We start from the raw sequence: 17,385 nt of genomic DNA, 5'->3' as shown, positions 1-17,385 counted from the left end.
TTTGTATTTTGCATACAACCCTCTGGGAACTATAGGGTGTAGGTGCTTTTTGATTTTGTGCTTCCACTATAGGTAGCAAGAAAATGCAACACCTAATGTTGCACCATTTTATTGTCATGACTGGTTTTGAATAAATAACTGAGACAATCTAAATGATATAGTTTCAGGCAACCATTAAACTAGTGTTTGTATTGGTTCTTTCAGACATGCACCAAGCTCTGGACATGCTCCTGAAATGTTCTGCAGGGGCTGTATGTAAGAATGCAAATGTCAAAGTCAGTTGCTTGATACATTTTACAGTTAGTAAATTATCTGGAGAATGTCAGAATGAGCCCATAATACAACAGGAAAATGTCCAGAAAATTTGAGCAAGTGGTTGACTTGACAAATGATGGATGCAAAACTGAAAAAACTAAAAGAACACAGAAGAAGATGTCAACTTGGATAAACAACGAGATTGAAGAGTTTTTGTTGATGATGGTGAATGCCAGTATTAATGTCCTGTAAATAAAAACACTTGAACTCACAGCAGAATGTACATCATGTCCTGTTTCCTGTACGTCAACCCTCAACTAAATGTTCCAGACATTTTCCTGTCGTTGTGAAAGTGTCTGACCCAGAAAATCTCCTGCTGCTTTCTTCACATGTGAAAGACAAACTCTAGAGAAGGCCCAGACCCAATTGTTCGCACATGTCCTTGATTCTGAATATTGCCACTAGATACATTGTCAATGACAATGTTTTGCTTTTCCTCTATGACAGATGTGTGATTAAAGATAGACACATTTACCTGATATATTTTCACAGCACAGTCAAAGTAAGTTACATATTTGGATAATGAATTTGAAAAACACAGGTAAAATACTAGAATCCTAACAAAAAAAATACTGAATTGCAGACAATCAAAACTGCTGCTCCTGCTCCATATATTCTTGTTTTCTTACTTACAACAAACCTAAAAAAAGTGCTGAACCTGGCTGTAGTTAAATGCTTTGTGAAGTTCCATCACTACTGATGAGTAGCAGACTTCAATAACTTCACAAAGCATTGAACTACAGCCAGGTTCAGCACTCATTAGAGTCCCCTAGAAACATTTCCCGCTATTTGCAGCACGTTTCTGTATTTTCATGGGTTATGACTTTATGCAGCGCATGCGTCTTCAAATCAATGAAGTTATTTTCTTAATTTGAACGTGTTTTATTCTATTTGCATGTGTTTTCTTAAGTTGCAGTGCGTTGAGCTCTCTCGGCCACAATAGAATACAACCGCCTGTTTTTTCCTCAGCAGCAAAACACGGTTTAAACACCATCAGTGAAATCGAATTTAGGAGAAACAACAGCTATTCAATGTCCATGAATTATATAATATATAATTAGATTATCTGTTATATTCAACTGTAAATTAAATCCCTGGAATTGTGTAGATAGGGAATGTGACACGTTTAGGTGATAATATGTGACGTGTGTGGATTAAATAACAAAGACATGAATCCTCTGTTGTACTGAGTCAAAAGACACAGAAAAATACTAAAAAAATCTTTCATAGAACCTGAAACACAACACATCTGTCTTTCAGCTATAGATAGATAGACAGATAGACAGACAGACAGACAGACAGACAGATAACACTTAAGGAGGAAAGGAAAACCCTTAACACTTCCTGGATGCTAACCATGGGGCTAAAGAAACACGTGTGTTATCCTGTAAGCTCATTTGTTAGGAAACCGCTGGATAACCAGTAAATATCATGGCTGTAACAAGCTGCTGTTACACATGTTGTGTTTGCTTCACGACCAAACTGCTGTGGAACTGGAGACAACAGTGTGTCCGTGTAGCTGCGACTCACGGACGAGGAAGTCGTGTGTCTACACAAGGTGCGAGCAGTCGATTATCTGCTATTGTATTCCTGTACTGAACCCAACACACTAGTATATTTACCTGTGGGCTTTTTAGCAGGAACGAGCTGGACTTCACTCGAGGGAGCTGCCATGTTTGTTTCATCCCAAACAAGAAGACATGTGAGGAGGGAAAAGGGGAAAGCAATCGAAGGAAGAAAACAGAGGAGAGGAATCGAGCACCGATGTTATCGCTGTCCGCAGTGGCGATGTATAGCTGAAATAAAATAAAATCAAATAATAAGGAAGTTTAAATGTGGTTTATGCATTGTGTAAATAAAATAAAGGTAAAAAACAAACAAGTGATAAATAGATAGATAGATAGATAGATAGATAGATAGATAGATAGATAGATAGATAGATAGATAGATAGATAGATAGATAGATACCAACATAACAAAACAGACAATTAATTAATTAAAAAAGTATAATAAAACAAAATTGAAACTAAAATTAGAGCAAAACATGACTAAAACAAAACAAATCTTTTGTAAAATAACATAAAACAAAACACTTGACATAAAGTTAATATATATACATATAGTGCTCTAATAGGATAGAACCTAAAAACAAGAAGTTTGTGTGGAAAAATGTTGTTGAGACCTAAATCTGTAAACACAGACACATTATGGGGACTTGTCTTCCTTATGGGGACAAAACCCTTAAATTTCATGTTTTAATGTCAAGGTGATTACAAGGTTGGGTCAGGTTAAGGTTAGGGTTAAGGCATTTAGTGTGGGGTAGGGTAGAAGATATAAATACGAGGTGTGTGTGTGTGTGTGTGTATCTGATGATTAATGTAATCAATATACCAACTTAAATGTAATTTTAAACCCATAACATATGTTGATATATGAGTGTTTGTATCATATAATTAAGACATGTGGTGTGTGAGAGGGGAGTGAATCATATGAATAAAACCTGTGGTGAGTGGGGGGGGGACTTTTTATATAATATGAAGACATGTGTGTGTGGGTGTGGGGGTGTATCATATGGATATGAAGACCTGTGGAGTGTCAATATCATATGGTGTGTGGGGGGGAGAGTATTTATTATGTGGATATAAATATATATATGTTTATATCATATGAATATGAAAACCTGTGGGGTGTGTGTGTGTGTGTGTGTGTGTGTGTGTGTGTGTGTGTGTGTGTGTGTGTGTGTGTGTGTGTGTGTGTGTGTGTGTGTGTGAGGCTGGCGCAGACAGACACACAGGCAGACAGAGGCACAGTGAGCGGGATGTGGAGCAGGATGCTGCCCGGTGGAGGAGCTGAGGCAGTACAACACACTTTCTCCCTCCTTGAGCGCATCACCGAGCTGTGATCCAAAGGTGCAGAGAGAAGCCGAGAGATCCAGACAAGATCACTGAAATCCAACAATTACCAGAGGGAGAGGGGAGCTGGAAAGAAAAAAAAAGAGGGAGAGGGGAAGGAGAGGAGGAAACCGAAGGCATCAAAGTCCACATTAAGGAGGATTTGAGGAGTCTGCGTTTATAATCCGACATCAGAGGCGGAATGTGAATCCAAATAACTTGTGTTAATTAGAGATTTTAACGAATATGATGCGATTTGAGCGACTCTGAGGCACCGAGAGGAGAATGTGAGGTTGGACACTTGGATTTAAATATCTGACTGTGGTTGGGTTTTTTTTTTTTGGGAGAGTGCTCGTGTTCACCGTCGACTTTCCCCCCCACCAGAACTGATTTGCAAAAAAAAAAAAAGGAGTTGGCTATCAAGAGGTTGCATCGGACCGTTATGCGTTTCAGGAGTTGCCTGCATCCCGGACTGAAGGGATGGTTTTTGCGCGTCTGCTCCGCGATGACTGCCGCGTAATTTCCCCCTGGTCCGACCGAGCTCCGCCAGACTTTGTGGAGCAGGAGATTACTGTTGGCTGCCAGCGCTCCTCAAACCAATCTGCAGTGCAACTCTATTAAAAAACATAAATACGTTGGGTGGCACGAACAAATCCAGAGGAGGGACAAAGTGACAATTTCACACGATCGAGACCCCGGAGCTGAACTTCCAAAAACTGAAGAGCGAACGAGTTTGGAATCTGGAATATAAGAGTAGATGATTCTCCGAGGACAGAAGAGGAAATACACCTAGGCCTGCAAGATGTTCAGAAGGGGTGAGTCTAAACTTTAAATCCATCCATCATCTCTACTGTGCTTGTTTGGTTGATTTACGCAGCCTGTCAGGTGAAATCCGCTCCCTCACAGTGCGCCATCATCGCTCCTCTTTTACGCGTAAAAGCGGTTCTGAATATGACTCAGGCTATTTATAAATGCACCACGCTGCCTCGGGGATGTTATTACGGAAGATTCGCCATTTGAGGTGCATCTTGAAGTTGCACAGCAGCGCAAGGTTTTTTGGGAAATGGAAACATGGGGACCCACTACCATGGATACAGCTGATGCCGCACTGCAGTTTATGAGTTGTGCCCGGGTCACAAGGCTATCTCTCCGTGCGTTGCACTCTGCTGAGCCATTATTATTTGCTGCGTGTCACTACATCGAGATGGGATGGATCAAGCCGCAGTTCACAAGGTTATGCTCCACTGAGGACACACTGGATACTCAAGACCTTTTCATATAAAAGGTTATAACTCCCCAAACTTTTTAATATCAAGATTCCCCTGATTGATGAGACCCCACACTCGCATTTGATGATCCCTGGTCCAAATGAACAGTCTCTAGGCTGTAATTGGCCATATACAGCCTTGTAACTGTGTACTCTGTCTGTCTGACAACAGTAGGGAGAGTAAAACCTCTAATGAGAATAGATTACAGTAATACATTCTCCCAATGTGCCATCGTGGAGGGAATGGTGAAATTAAGCTGTTTCTCATTTAGCTGGGGCCTGTGGAGCCCCCTGAGGGACCCCTGGAGGTCCTACACCCTACTCTGGAACACTTTGTCATGAGTTTTAACAAGCCTGCACTTCTGTTAATTTATATCAGTTGTGTATTTTGTGATAGTCTAACTTTAACACACACACAGAGAGAGAGATAAAGACACTCATCCTTTTGGGGGTCACCTTACAACGCTCACTCGCTGCATCATACTTGTATTTGTTTAGTGTGTCTTGTAAAAGAGCATCTGTTCGGAGCGTGTGTTTCTGCCTCAGGGACACACATCAGATCGATTATTGCTGTTCCAACACTTGCGAGGAAAGGCGCCATTATGATGAGTGTTTATAGCTGTAGCAGCTTTGGGAGAGGTCTATTGTCTAAACTTGAATCCTCACAGCTTCTCATCAGCGATTAGGCTGTACGAGAAAAAAGAACAGCTCATTCTCATGATGTGTTACATCTGGATCTTTTCAGAGAACTAGCATGAGTCACAGTGTGTATTTCAGAAGATGCTTTTGGGGGGTTTAATGTATCACACAAATGCAAGTCTGTGGTTTGGGTTGAACTAATGCACATGTTTATTTTCCACTTATGTTTTGAGTCAAACGTGGAGCTGATTTCAAAACGATTGGCTTCTCAGGATTTGTACTCTGAAGATGCTCGATCCCTGCTCTGTCCGAGGTTTTTATTGGCTATGTGAATCAGCTGTCTTACCACTCCTCGCTGCCGGACAGAAAAAACACTTAATTCAAGACAAACAACCTCAAAGTACAGATTTCACCAGTCTGCCAAAAGGGCTCAGTATGCCAGCATGTCTGAGTCTATAACAGTGAGGCAGAGATGCGTCAGCGTTGGCAGGAACAGCGCACATGTTCTCTGGCGAATTTGAAATTTTTGCACCTAAAATAACACATTGGAGGGAGCCTGGCTCATGCATCAGACGCAGCGCTCACTGTGACAAATCCACCATTCACAAACATGGACAGTGCCTCAGCTGACATGCATTGGCAGCAGCTCTCGGGTTGACTTCACATCATGGCTATAGCTGAGCCTAATTACCGTGTTAATGGAACGGACGCGTCGATTTTCCCGATGGCCTTTTCGGTTGACACCTCGTCTGACAGCCGGCTGATTTCTCTATCTGTGGGCCACAGGTTTGTACAGGTTGATCATCGCCGTGTCATATCCATACAATCCACAAATATGTCTAAATATGTACAACATCCGCTGTGGTGTGTGTTCAACTGCAGGTGAGACGACACAGCCCTCGTATCTTTGTGTGAACAGTCAGAGCGGTGTTTGTGATTCTCCTAGTGCGTGGATGTATGTCTTTTCTATGGCTTATACAAGTACATGTGTGAGTGAGTATGCGCTCTGGGTACATGCGAGCATCTTTGTAGCCATGCAAGCATACACATCGCTCCATCTCCGCCTCGGCCTTTCTGCCCATTTCTCTGTCTCGCATTTATGAACTCTCTTTTTCTCAGAACCAGTCAGCCATGGAGTGGACACAAGGGATCATCTGTCAGAACAGCTCTGAGATGGAAAAGATGAGGTGTCCGTTGAATATACCATAACTGTGACGTGCGATAATTGCCGCTACATGTTATTCAGGATTATTGTAGGAATTCAAGCAAAGGCCTTTTGTGTTGTGTTAGGCAATGAATGCATGCAGAGAAGCACAAACAGGTATGCAACTCATATACTCTATGGATAGGAAACACTTGGGTCAATGGCTCCCCAACACCAAGATCAACATAATACAGATCCTTGCACTTCTATTGGATGCTCTGTTCTATGACAACATTTATATGCAAATATTTTGTGTACGTTCGCCTGCACATTGGATTGCTGACATGGATGTGATCGATTTTTTCTCACTTCCCTTCGGCAGCCACTGTTTTCCATTCACTTCAGAACATAATGATTATCGATTAGCAACGACCAAAATCATCATCCGTCTCTATCCTCATTCACTTGTTCCATTGTTCTGTGGTGCTGCTATTGTAGAATGAAAGTATTGTTTCCTGTGATTTATGGATACATGTCAGAGTGAACATGAGATTCAGAGCTTTTCAAAGACAAAACAAAACTACCCCTCATTACATCTGTGTCCCCCACCCACACCGACAGCGTAACAAGTGACAAACATGGAGGCAACATCAGCATGATGGATCATTTGTCTCAAGTAAGCCGAGCCTCTACCAGTAGATCTTCTTACTGAACTGACACGAAGAGAAACTGGTGGGTGCCTCGGAGCTAAAGAAAATCGCTCCCGATCTGTGTCATACTCTGGAAAACCAGCACAACACGAGCACAACTTGTGCTTGAAAGGCTAAAACATGCAAAACCACCGATAAGCTGCTCTAAGCATCGGCACTACACCTTATCTCAAACCTTATACCTCAACTTTTAGATAATCCATTGTCAACAATAAATCCAACTTCTTAACCTGAAATTGCTCTCTGAAAAGCTGAGAGATGTGCAAACACAGACACACACACACACACACACACACACACACACACACACACACACACACACACACACACACACACACACACACACACACACACACACACACACACACACAGGTACGCTCACACAGACATGCACACACAAATATGGCAGGTTTGCTTTGTGTAAGTGTCAGACCTGCAAGATAAGACTAATTGGGAAACGCATTTGCATTGACCTCATTTAAAGTGATGAGCATTTTTTAATGGAATTTTGATCCGAGGGAACAAAGGAGGTCGTAACTACAGCACAGATCATACAAGCTTTATGTTTGTAAACACCGGTGTACATGAATACTAATGACATCAAATTAAGAACATTTCGTGTCATAAACATGTCAAAAACACACACACAAACAAACAAACACAGACACACACACACACACACACCAGTCTCTAACTTAATCTTCCATCTTCAGTGATTGACATTATTCAGAGATAATGACTTGTACAGCCATTACGAAATGTTGTAGCATCTCGTAATCATATTTTGTAAATCAGCGGCAATTGCGAGCGTTGACTTTAAAGTAGCACATTGCTCATGCTGTTTTCAGTTCTGGCAGACAAGGCTGAGGGATTTTCCATCAGCACAATGAATATGGTACAAAGGAAACACCTGTGGCCTCTGCTCTGCAGTGTTCTAGCTCCGCTCACTTCTGCATGCCACATCCCTCCCAAAAGAATCATATGACTCATAGACGACGCAAAATACCAAAGTGATAAAAGCAGATGGACTTTCTTTGTTAGCGACAAACAGAGGCTATTCCGAGCGGGAGTCAAAGCCCCGAAGCAAACGGCCCCCCCCTGCAAGTGATTGGATGTGACGACGTGGATTTGCACAAGAGCAATAAATGCTCATCTGTCGCTGTGACGCGCTGCAAACTTCCAGCCCTCGTCAACGCCCAGAGAGAGTTCTATTTAAAGAGTACAGAGTCACTGCTCGTATTATCATCCTCCTAATCCTCTCACTGTGTCAGCCTTCCGCTATCACTCCTTGTCGACACGGCATTGTTGTACTTCACAGCCTGGTTTGTGTTTCCATCAGTATGGACTGATGACTGAGGGTTCTGAGGAGAGGTGGTTTGAGTAGAAGTGCAGAGGATAATGTAAAGAGGAGCGAAAAATATAAACCTCAAACTGATCCTATAAGCTGCCTGAAAAGTAGAAAGCAAATCTGAGAGCAGGACTGCATTCCTTTTAAGATCATCTGCATTTCTTTGGTTTTAAATAGTAGGATTGGCCGATCAAAACATCACGATAATGAATTAAGTGTGTTTAGAGTGTATAGAACCACAAATTAAAAATTCAAGGCAAACAAGCACTTGCACAAATGGACCCATCGGTGGTGTGTAGATTTAGACTATGAAATACAGCATCAAGGATTATTGGCAGAGGAGCATTACCAATCATTGGGTAGCTGGGTTGCATTTATTACGCCACCCCACAATGCACCTCTGCCTGCAGTGCATTCCAAACATCTTATTTACTCAAAGGTGATTGGTGAAATCCAAAACCCATTCATCTAGTGGCCAATGCCCGGTGAGTTTCCATGGAAGCCTCCGGGAATGTTTCACCACGTGATGCCCAACGCGAGACGACACATAATTAGCAAGTGTGTGAGTGCATACATGTGCAGTGTGTGTGTGTGTGTGTGTGTGTGTGTAGAGACGACAGTACTGACTGGTGTGCATGTTCCTTTTTGCCATGAACTTTCTTTTTTTTGTTTTCGTGAGCCATTTTCACACTTCCCCGTCAACCATTTCACACTGAATTAGGGCATGAGGGCTCTGAGTTCAGAAGTGGAAGCGTTGCTCTAATGCAGCCAAGGACTCACTTATTAATGCAGTCTGAAGAGACATCTTAATGATTAAATCCACAGGACATTCCAACTCGGTAGAGGAGCCAGAGGTGAAACTTGCAGAACATGCACGGGTAAAAAAAAGAAATCTGTCCATCTTGTGTTTGCCCTTTAAATATAATTTTACCTGATTCTTGTGCAAACGCCACCTCCTCAGCCTTTGTTGTGGAAATGAGATGCAAGGGCGGTCATTAGCGGATGATAATGAGGTGAAAGAGACAAACAACCTAAGCCCTGTTGGTTTTTCTAATATTAATAATTAATTTCTGATTAAGTGGCTAATTAGGGTTTAAAGGTCAATGTCAATGAGAATGCCATGGATTGTGAGACAGGACGGCAGAGGGAGACAGTCCCGGAGACTGTTGACAGTAATCCCATGTGCTCTCCTTTTGCTCTGACAGCCCTCCCCCTTCCTCGGCCGTCCTCCCCCGGCGACATTGCCTTTGTGTGCTGAGGACAGCAGTTCAGCCCCACCAGCACCTGGGCATGTGCCCTTTTGGCTTTGAGAGTTAGCAAGTCCTCAAGATTGAGTGGCGCATCATCACAAGATAGAGCAGAGGTTAAGAAAAGGGAGGAAGGGACGTCTGTCACATACAAAGTTAAGAAGGACACAGATTTGCAGTTCGGCAGCACCATCATGTATTAAGTATGTGCACATTAGCATGCACATGCTCCTGTGCGGCTCAAAGTCCAATCTTATTTGACTCATGTTATTTAATAATGCCTGAGATTCATGTCACACTCCATCCACGTCACAGTCAGAACTCATTTATTTAGTGATGTTTGATGTGAAAACAACGGCTAATTCAGTCTCCGGAGTTCGCGGGCTTAAAGAGGCACGCAAACGAAAATCCGGGCTGGGGCTGCTGTGTGAAATTAAAACACGCAGTGGGGAATGTGATGATGGAAAGGAACAACAATCATCATTCAATTTTCCTACGGCTCTTGTCTTTGGCTCTGTCAGTCCGCTCACCTCCTGTTCCACATCAGCCCCCTCGTCCCCGGCTTTAATGAGACCGGCTACTGTCATCGTCACATCTGAGCTTAGTGCTTGTAATATCTGCCTTGTCTCTGTTCTTGCAAATGCTATCTGTGGTAATATGTCTGTCACGTCGGAGGCTGGCTTTTAGGAACAGCCAGGGCTCAGGTAATTGCTGTAACCTGCAGGGATTATTTCTGCCCTGTGCTGCCGATGCACGCTGGGTCCTGTGATGATACTCACACCAAGTGGAGGCTTAATTGTGGGGTGCCGTTGCATTTCTATTGGACTTTTATGTGAAGATCCAAAAAGAAGTCTCCTTTCGAAAACAAAGTTGGCTTTGACTTGTCTTCACATTCATAAAGAATGCAAAGAAGGACGGCTATGCTATTTGTCCAAGCGTTCCTTGAAAGCAGCATAAGTTCATTGTATTAAATATTTCAAAAGGGAATCGATGAGACACGTCTGGCAAGAGATCAAATCGTGGCTTGAGGAGAACAAGAGGATTGTCTAGAATCCAAAAGATAGATGACGAAAGGAACGGATGAGTATTATTTAAAAGGCAGAACTGAGAGATAAATGGAGTTGAAGTAATTACAGAATATGGGTCAAGGTCTTCTCCAAAAATCACACGTTTTGTCATATGCAAATCCTTCCGAGTTGTCTTGAATGGTCTTAAATTCAGTCTTTTACAGCAGCAGAACCGTGTTTTGACCTTATTACCGCATGTACAATGGGGATAAGAATGGTTTGGAATTACCAGTTTCAATTTACCAGCTCATTTCTGACTTTTTTCCAAGTCACAAATGTCCTGCTGCGTTCACAGCCTACCTCCATTAAGTTGAAATCTATTTCTGGTGCAGAAAGGACCTCGCTCACACTCTCTGCTCTGTATGAGAGTGAAGTCCTTGACATTTGTCTGTTTTCGTTCCCTAACAAGCATTGCTCTTCAGCGCTGGCCCCTCGTGGAAATCATTCGTGGCATTAAGACCTTGCATCATCAACACTGGGCTGCGAACTCACAATAGAGGTGCAAGGTGCCGTTTTGTGTGCCAGAGATAAGCGTGTTAATTGTTCCAGCACCTGGTAAAGAGAACAGAGCCCTGGCTTGACACGCCGTGGTGGATTGTAACACACGGTGCATGTGCTAAGACTGTTCGAGGCGTGTTGGTATTGTGCACCATCACGTCCCTTGCCTCCTACACTGATGTTGCAGTGCTTTTTTTGCTTTTTGTTTTTGTCGGAAAAAGGTGTGGCTGAGGAGACCTTGCTTGAGGATGGAGCGGAGGCAGTAGTGAGGGAGTAGTGAAAGCGGGAGCTGGTTGTTTTACATTCCTATCACCTTTATTCTGCAGGCTTTCAGTTGTGCATCCTAATGAGGTGCTTTCCTTTGCACGTTTGCTCAGGTTAAAAATCCAGGTGCCTCCCTGTTTGAGATGAAGCTACTTGAAAAGCAAACTGCTCTCGGGGCAGTTTGCTTTTTTCATCTGGTTCTTGGCTGTCGTTCTGGAACAACAAAGGGACAGATGTCACAGCGGTTCGGTCTAAAAGCAGAGCCGGGCCGTTTGTATGAAAACACCACCAATATGGATGTGCTTCCCTTGGCAGTGCAGGAGTAGTTTTTTTTTGTTGGGATTTTAATGGTGGGCAAAAGGGGAAAAGCTGAGAGCTGTTTTTATTGCGAAGAGAGGTTCCCACCCATCTGTTGTGCCTGGCGAGGGCCCTGGAAGAGAAAGCTGCATCCTGCCTCGCCTTCAGTCAAAGAAAGAGAAAAGAAGCCAAGGAAGAAAAAAACTGTCGGGCTAATAGACACTCAGTACCACGTACACTGTGTCTCATAGCTGCTGCTCCCAGTCAAGGCCTCAATCACACGCCGTTCAATTCCCACAGGAGGCCTTGGAACACAGATGCCAATGTCTGACAATGAACACTGCACCAACACCCCCAGTTTAAGATCACCGTCTAAAGCATGCGTGCACCCTCCACAGCTCCGGCTCTTACGAAAACGACAACTTTCTTCATTCGTCAGACGGCCCGCAGCGGCCTACAGTTTGCCCTCAGCAATCACTCTAATATGTCCCCAGCCCCCGACGCCGAGACCTGCCTGACATTAAAGTGTTGTTTGGAAATGGAACGTAATCTACAGGGTAAATATAGCAGATGTCATCCCCTGCCAGCTCTCCGGTGAAACAATAAACAGCACACACTAGTGGAATACTGACTTGTTTTATTGTTGAGCTGGGGTTACGTAAGATTTATGGACTGCCTCGACGGTAACAATTCTATGTAGGAGGATTGATAGCGCTTGGTGCTAAACCTCCTCTGGCTGGGACATTAACTCAGCAGATTTGTCCCTGTCTTCACAAGCACAGCCTTGTCAATTATTTAAAAGAGCAAAACAACAGCCCAGAAAAAGACAGCACTTGGTGTGTGGAGCTCATTTACACATCTCTATCCCCAGAAGTGTGCTCATGCATTTAGGCCATAATAAGAGCTGGTCTTTCATCCCTATACGTCTGTGTGCTAATTCTCACCACCGCCAATGTAAGTCCCCTCATCCCTGAAAGACGTGGGCATCAAGGGGAAAACAAAGAGGCACAGAGGGGAAGGCAACCCCCCCCCCCAAAAAAGAAAGTATTATCAAAGACATGTTTAGCTGCTCACTTCATATGAGCAGACGGAGGTAGAAGACTTCATTATTGCAACAGAGAGATACGGGCCAAGGAGAGAGGGAGGGAGCACGAGGACGAGCGTTAGGCTCTGTCAGGGCTCTAATGGAAGAAGCAGGTTTTTTGTGTCACGGTTGCTCTCTCCACTGATGGATGGGGAGGTTAACAGTCGCAGCATGTTAGGTAGCCAAGTGCAAAATATCCTCCAGAGCCACTCTCCAGACAGAACCCTCCTGTATCTGCGTATTAGTCAGTCAACCAATCCCAGACTCTCACCCCGCTGTGATAACAAACTCAAACCTGGCCACGTTATCCCAGTAGCATGTTCTGTTTATGTGTTTTATGTGCCTGTGTTGAGCAGCCTGCATTGTTTACTCTGCTTGCATCTACATATTGGTTTAACACTCTGTGGGGAATTTAACATCCTCGTTTAGAGACCCAAAAAAATATGCCAAGAAACTATAAGGGAGCCGTTCTGTGTGCAAGACTGTAGTATTAGACAGCATCCCTCTCTGTGCATAGATTCAATGACATTGTCAACGATAAAATTAAAAGCCCGTAGAAGGAGTTGTTGACAGGGCTTAAGATGACAGAGTGAAGGAGGAGGAGGGAGGATGAGAGGATGATGGGCCATAATGATGTCCAGGATAATTTATATGCTCCTGAAACGGTGTCACTGACCTGAAAAGTTCATTGACCCGACAGATTGATGAGCGTTTCTCGTGGACCAGTGCTGATAAGGCTGTTCTACGTTTTCAAGGAACAACCAGGGTATGTTTTTTGCACGTGTACAAGCTGTGTTGACCAGGACAAGCGCACATTCACACTCACCTTAAATGTTACATGGTTGATAAACGTTGAGATAAAAGGTGTTGAGCTCATGGACTCTAGATTACATGGTGAGATGGAGAACTGATGGAAATACAGATGCAGGAAAAGCCTTTACTTTCCAGGTTGACATATTCTTTTAAATTAATTTGTTATATTTTCTTTAAATGTTTTTTACTCTGAAATTTAGAGCCGGCTGATTGGTTGAGAAGAAAAACAACAGCGGTAACAACCTCAGAAGACTCCCTTACTGTTCCATCTGTTTTTAATTGTTTTCTATTGTTCATCCTCTTTTTTCCACATTTGTCTTGTAAAGCGTTTGTAGCTGTGTTTTGAAAGGTGCTTTGTAAATAAGGTTTATCATTATGCATAATTAAGGTGAAGTGTAGAACACAGACTTAAAATCTTAAATCTTAAAATGCTTAACAAATGTAACTCCTGAGGAAAAAAAAGCAAAGAAAACAGTTTAATGGGTTTATCTAGGGGCTGGAAAGATAATTATATTTATAATTAACACATTATTCCTGGGTGCTTTAAGCACTCGTGTTGCAACAAGATTGCTTTAAAGGTTTGCGGTTTACTGTTGTCTATTTCTAGGTAAATGATAATAATTACTCAAAGAAAGAAAATAAGACAGAAGGAGATAAAGAAAAATAATCAGTTAACATGGAGCTTAAAAAGAAACACCATCAGCGCCCCCTCCCCTTCCTCATTTCTGGCAGCTGTGTTTATTTCCAAATTTCACACCTTGCTCATGATGTAAATATCATCCATGTCCCAAAGTCTCCACGCAACGCGAGCTACATGATGTGGCGCTGAGATGAAGGAGCCCAATCTGTCTGGGCCCCTCGCAGCTACCTGCCACACACACACCGTGCTGTCTGTTACATTGCATACATTTAGTCCGTTTTTCATCTCTGCACGGAGTAGCCCGGCTTATGAAACCATGCGATGATGGCACCATTATCCTGCTGATCGGAATAGCTCCTGGCGCTGTGTGGGAGCAGCTGGGGCGATCTCACACACACACACACCTCTGTCTCTCCCTCGCCGGTGGATATTCACACCATTGTTGTTACATCCGTGTATGCATGAGCCCTCTTCAGCTCTCTGCCTCCCACCTAGCAGGTGCAAACACCACACACTATAGAACAAAAAGGCCTCAGCTTTCTCTCTCCATACACTACTCATCTACTCATAATGGCCCACACAGTCCTCCTGAAGAATGCGATATTATGGTCACACGCGTGAGAAACTAAACAGTTTGTACTATAAAGGTATGTTTAGTCTTTGCTGTGTTAAATAATGAGTTTGATCTGTGAAATAAATTTCAGTGAAACTTTGTACTTATTTATATGTTTATCATAGGTTGTATTATAGAGAGGGTGTTTCCACTTCCTGCTGCAAAAAAACAACGTAGCTAAAATATCCCGGATGCAGGCGCCGCTAGCCTGGAGCTATGGTATCGAGATCTCGCCAATACACATGCTCGACCAATAGCAACTCAGTATCAGCTGTCAATCATGATGTTTTACCCTGTTTTTAAACCATCAAATAACTAATTAAAACCAAACTTATCAGAAAGACTAACACTTACGTCATCTGTGACAAGATCTACCTAAAATTATAAAAATAGTTTTTTGCTTGGTCAACGTAGCATTCACAAACATGGAGGAGGACTACTTTAGGACCTATAATGCAGCCAGCCACCAGGGGGCGATCCATATGCTTTGGCTTCACTTTTTGGGGAGCTGTCATGTCGTCCATTTTTGTATCCAGTCCATGCTCACGTTTCTGTTTGTGCATCCTGTTCAACAACCAACAGCTGCATTAACACATTCAAAGTTTTGATGATTGATGTTTGTCCTGCATCACAACACGAAGGTCATCTTTTAAATTTAAAATGTGCTGACGGATGGAAGTTGGCGAGTCATATTAAGAAGTTCCTCTTAGCGTTCTGCCGTGTCACTGCGGTGCGCGTCACACCAGACAATATGCATGTTTGCAGAAAACCTCTGTCACAACCTATCCGTGATTATCGTGTGATCCAGCCTGGAAGGTGAAGCGCAGTCCGGTAACTCTGTCTTCACAAATACTTCAGTGCCAAAATAAAACAAGTTGAAGTTGACATGGAAGAAAAAGGAGACACGGCAGATGTCAAAATATCTTGATAGGGATCCACAAAAGACAGCTGTGAAAACCAAACTAAAGTCGCAAAAGTAGGTTGTGTGTGAGAGATCATGAAGAGTATGAATTACACAGAGCACAGAGCTGGATTAAAAGCCTTTGACGTGACGATTGCGAGGACAAACGACAAATTCACAAATAGGAGGCAGTTATTTTTTATTTATTTAAAACAAGTAACAAAAGAAATTCATGTTTACTTTCAGTCGCAATTTTCATCTTCTCTCTGATAGAAATCAGCACCAATATATATCAAATGACAAAGGGAATTAAAAATATGTCAGACCAAGTCCTTTCATTTAAAAATAGAGGTTACAAGAAACCAAAACACCTTATAATTTCAGAGCGATTTCATAGTTGATATTAAAAAAAATGCATGTTCTAATTTTCTTTTGCTGAGAACAAAGTTTGCAGTCTTTTACTCTTCTTCCATCCCGCTTGGCACAGATGAGTCTCATTTGTTGAGAAACACATTTGCAACATCTGTCTGGGTCGGTGCTGATTCACAAGCAGGGCTGCTCCCCCACGCCTGCGGTCAGCTCCGTCCTGCTGCGCGCATTACTGACTCCGTCCTTCGTCTTTGGCTCATCATTAATAAGACATGTCCAAAAACTGTGTGTGTACGTGTGTGTGTGTGTGTGTGTGTGTGTGAGTGTGTGTGTGTGTGTGTGTGTGTTACTGTTTGTGTTTCTACTTATGCTGAGCAAAGAAAGCGACGGTCCCCGAAGAGTATGTCTGAACATAAAGGCCGTGACCTCTCAGCACCAGTCCTGTGACCCCGCCGCTCGGCATGCTCGGCCTCTGCAGCTCTGTAAACAGTCACACAGCTCCAGCTTATCGCCAGTCACAACAATAAACACGGCTTTGCTGAAAAGGAGATAGAAAGTATGAACAATGAGCCAAGGTGTTTTCTGTCTGATCCGCCGCCTCTCGCCGAGATGACAGGATGACTGGCGCTGTTTCCTTTTGAATGCAGATTTATAAGAACGGACTGAACGGGTAACAGAGGTCACAGGAAAAAACATTTTCTTATCCTGAGCGGAACCTGGCGAACAGATATATACAGAGAGAGAACATTTCTGCCAACAGTTTTCTACATATTGAAGATAGTGAGGTCCCATTTTGGACAAAACAATGCATAATAGATATAAATACAATGCTTATCCATGTTTATCCACATAGAAGACTCAGGCGTAACAGACAGCACGGCAGACATGCTAAGCGGTGGAATTTAAAACAGATCAGCGTCGACAGATCCGATCACATCTCACCGCAGCACTTCCTCTCTTTCAAGCCCTTCTGTCTGCGACAACTGTGTGTGCGGCCTCAGAATGAATAATTAATGTAAATTGCGATTGTTAGAGTGGCAGAATCACAGGGGCTTAGACTAATTGGCAAATTGTCCACTACCTTGTTGCCAGTGGTAAGAAAGTAAGGACAGTGGAACATGATAAGATGTGGTTTAGTCCGTGCAGGGTCAGGAAAAGAACAACAACCACAGGATTCATTTGATACAACATCCTATTAGAAATAAACGCTAACAATTGTTTGAGAAACAAAACGTGTGCCACAGCAAACACAGCAACAAATTAAACCACGATAATTGT

General features: G+C 43.0%; 2 protein-coding genes across 2 annotated transcripts in view; one reads left to right on the top strand and one right to left on the bottom strand.

Moving 5' to 3' along the window:
- Positions 1-2,078, bottom strand: part of dph1 (diphthamide biosynthesis 1) — a 50,972-nt gene extending 48,894 nt beyond the window's left edge. Inside the window, exon 1 of the mRNA XM_035154776.2 lies at positions 1,938-2,078. Within this exon, the coding sequence (XP_035010667.1) occupies positions 1,938-1,989 (52 nt within the window). The 5' untranslated portion in view covers positions 1,990-2,078. The remainder of the gene's footprint in view (positions 1-1,937) is intronic.
- A 1,010-nt stretch (positions 2,079-3,088) lies between these two features.
- Positions 3,089-17,385, top strand: part of rtn4rl1b (reticulon 4 receptor-like 1b) — a 131,759-nt gene continuing 117,462 nt past the window's right edge. Inside the window, exon 1 of the mRNA XM_035155575.2 lies at positions 3,089-4,021. Coding sequence (XP_035011466.2) covers positions 4,009-4,021 — 13 coding nt within the window. The 5' untranslated portion in view covers positions 3,089-4,008. The remainder of the gene's footprint in view (positions 4,022-17,385) is intronic.

Source organism: Hippoglossus stenolepis, chromosome 4 (assembly GCF_022539355.2).
Source record: "Hippoglossus stenolepis isolate QCI-W04-F060 chromosome 4, HSTE1.2, whole genome shotgun sequence".
Taxonomy (NCBI): Eukaryota; Metazoa; Chordata; class Actinopteri; order Pleuronectiformes; family Pleuronectidae; genus Hippoglossus; species Hippoglossus stenolepis.
This window is presented reverse-complemented; position numbering and strand designations above follow the sequence as displayed.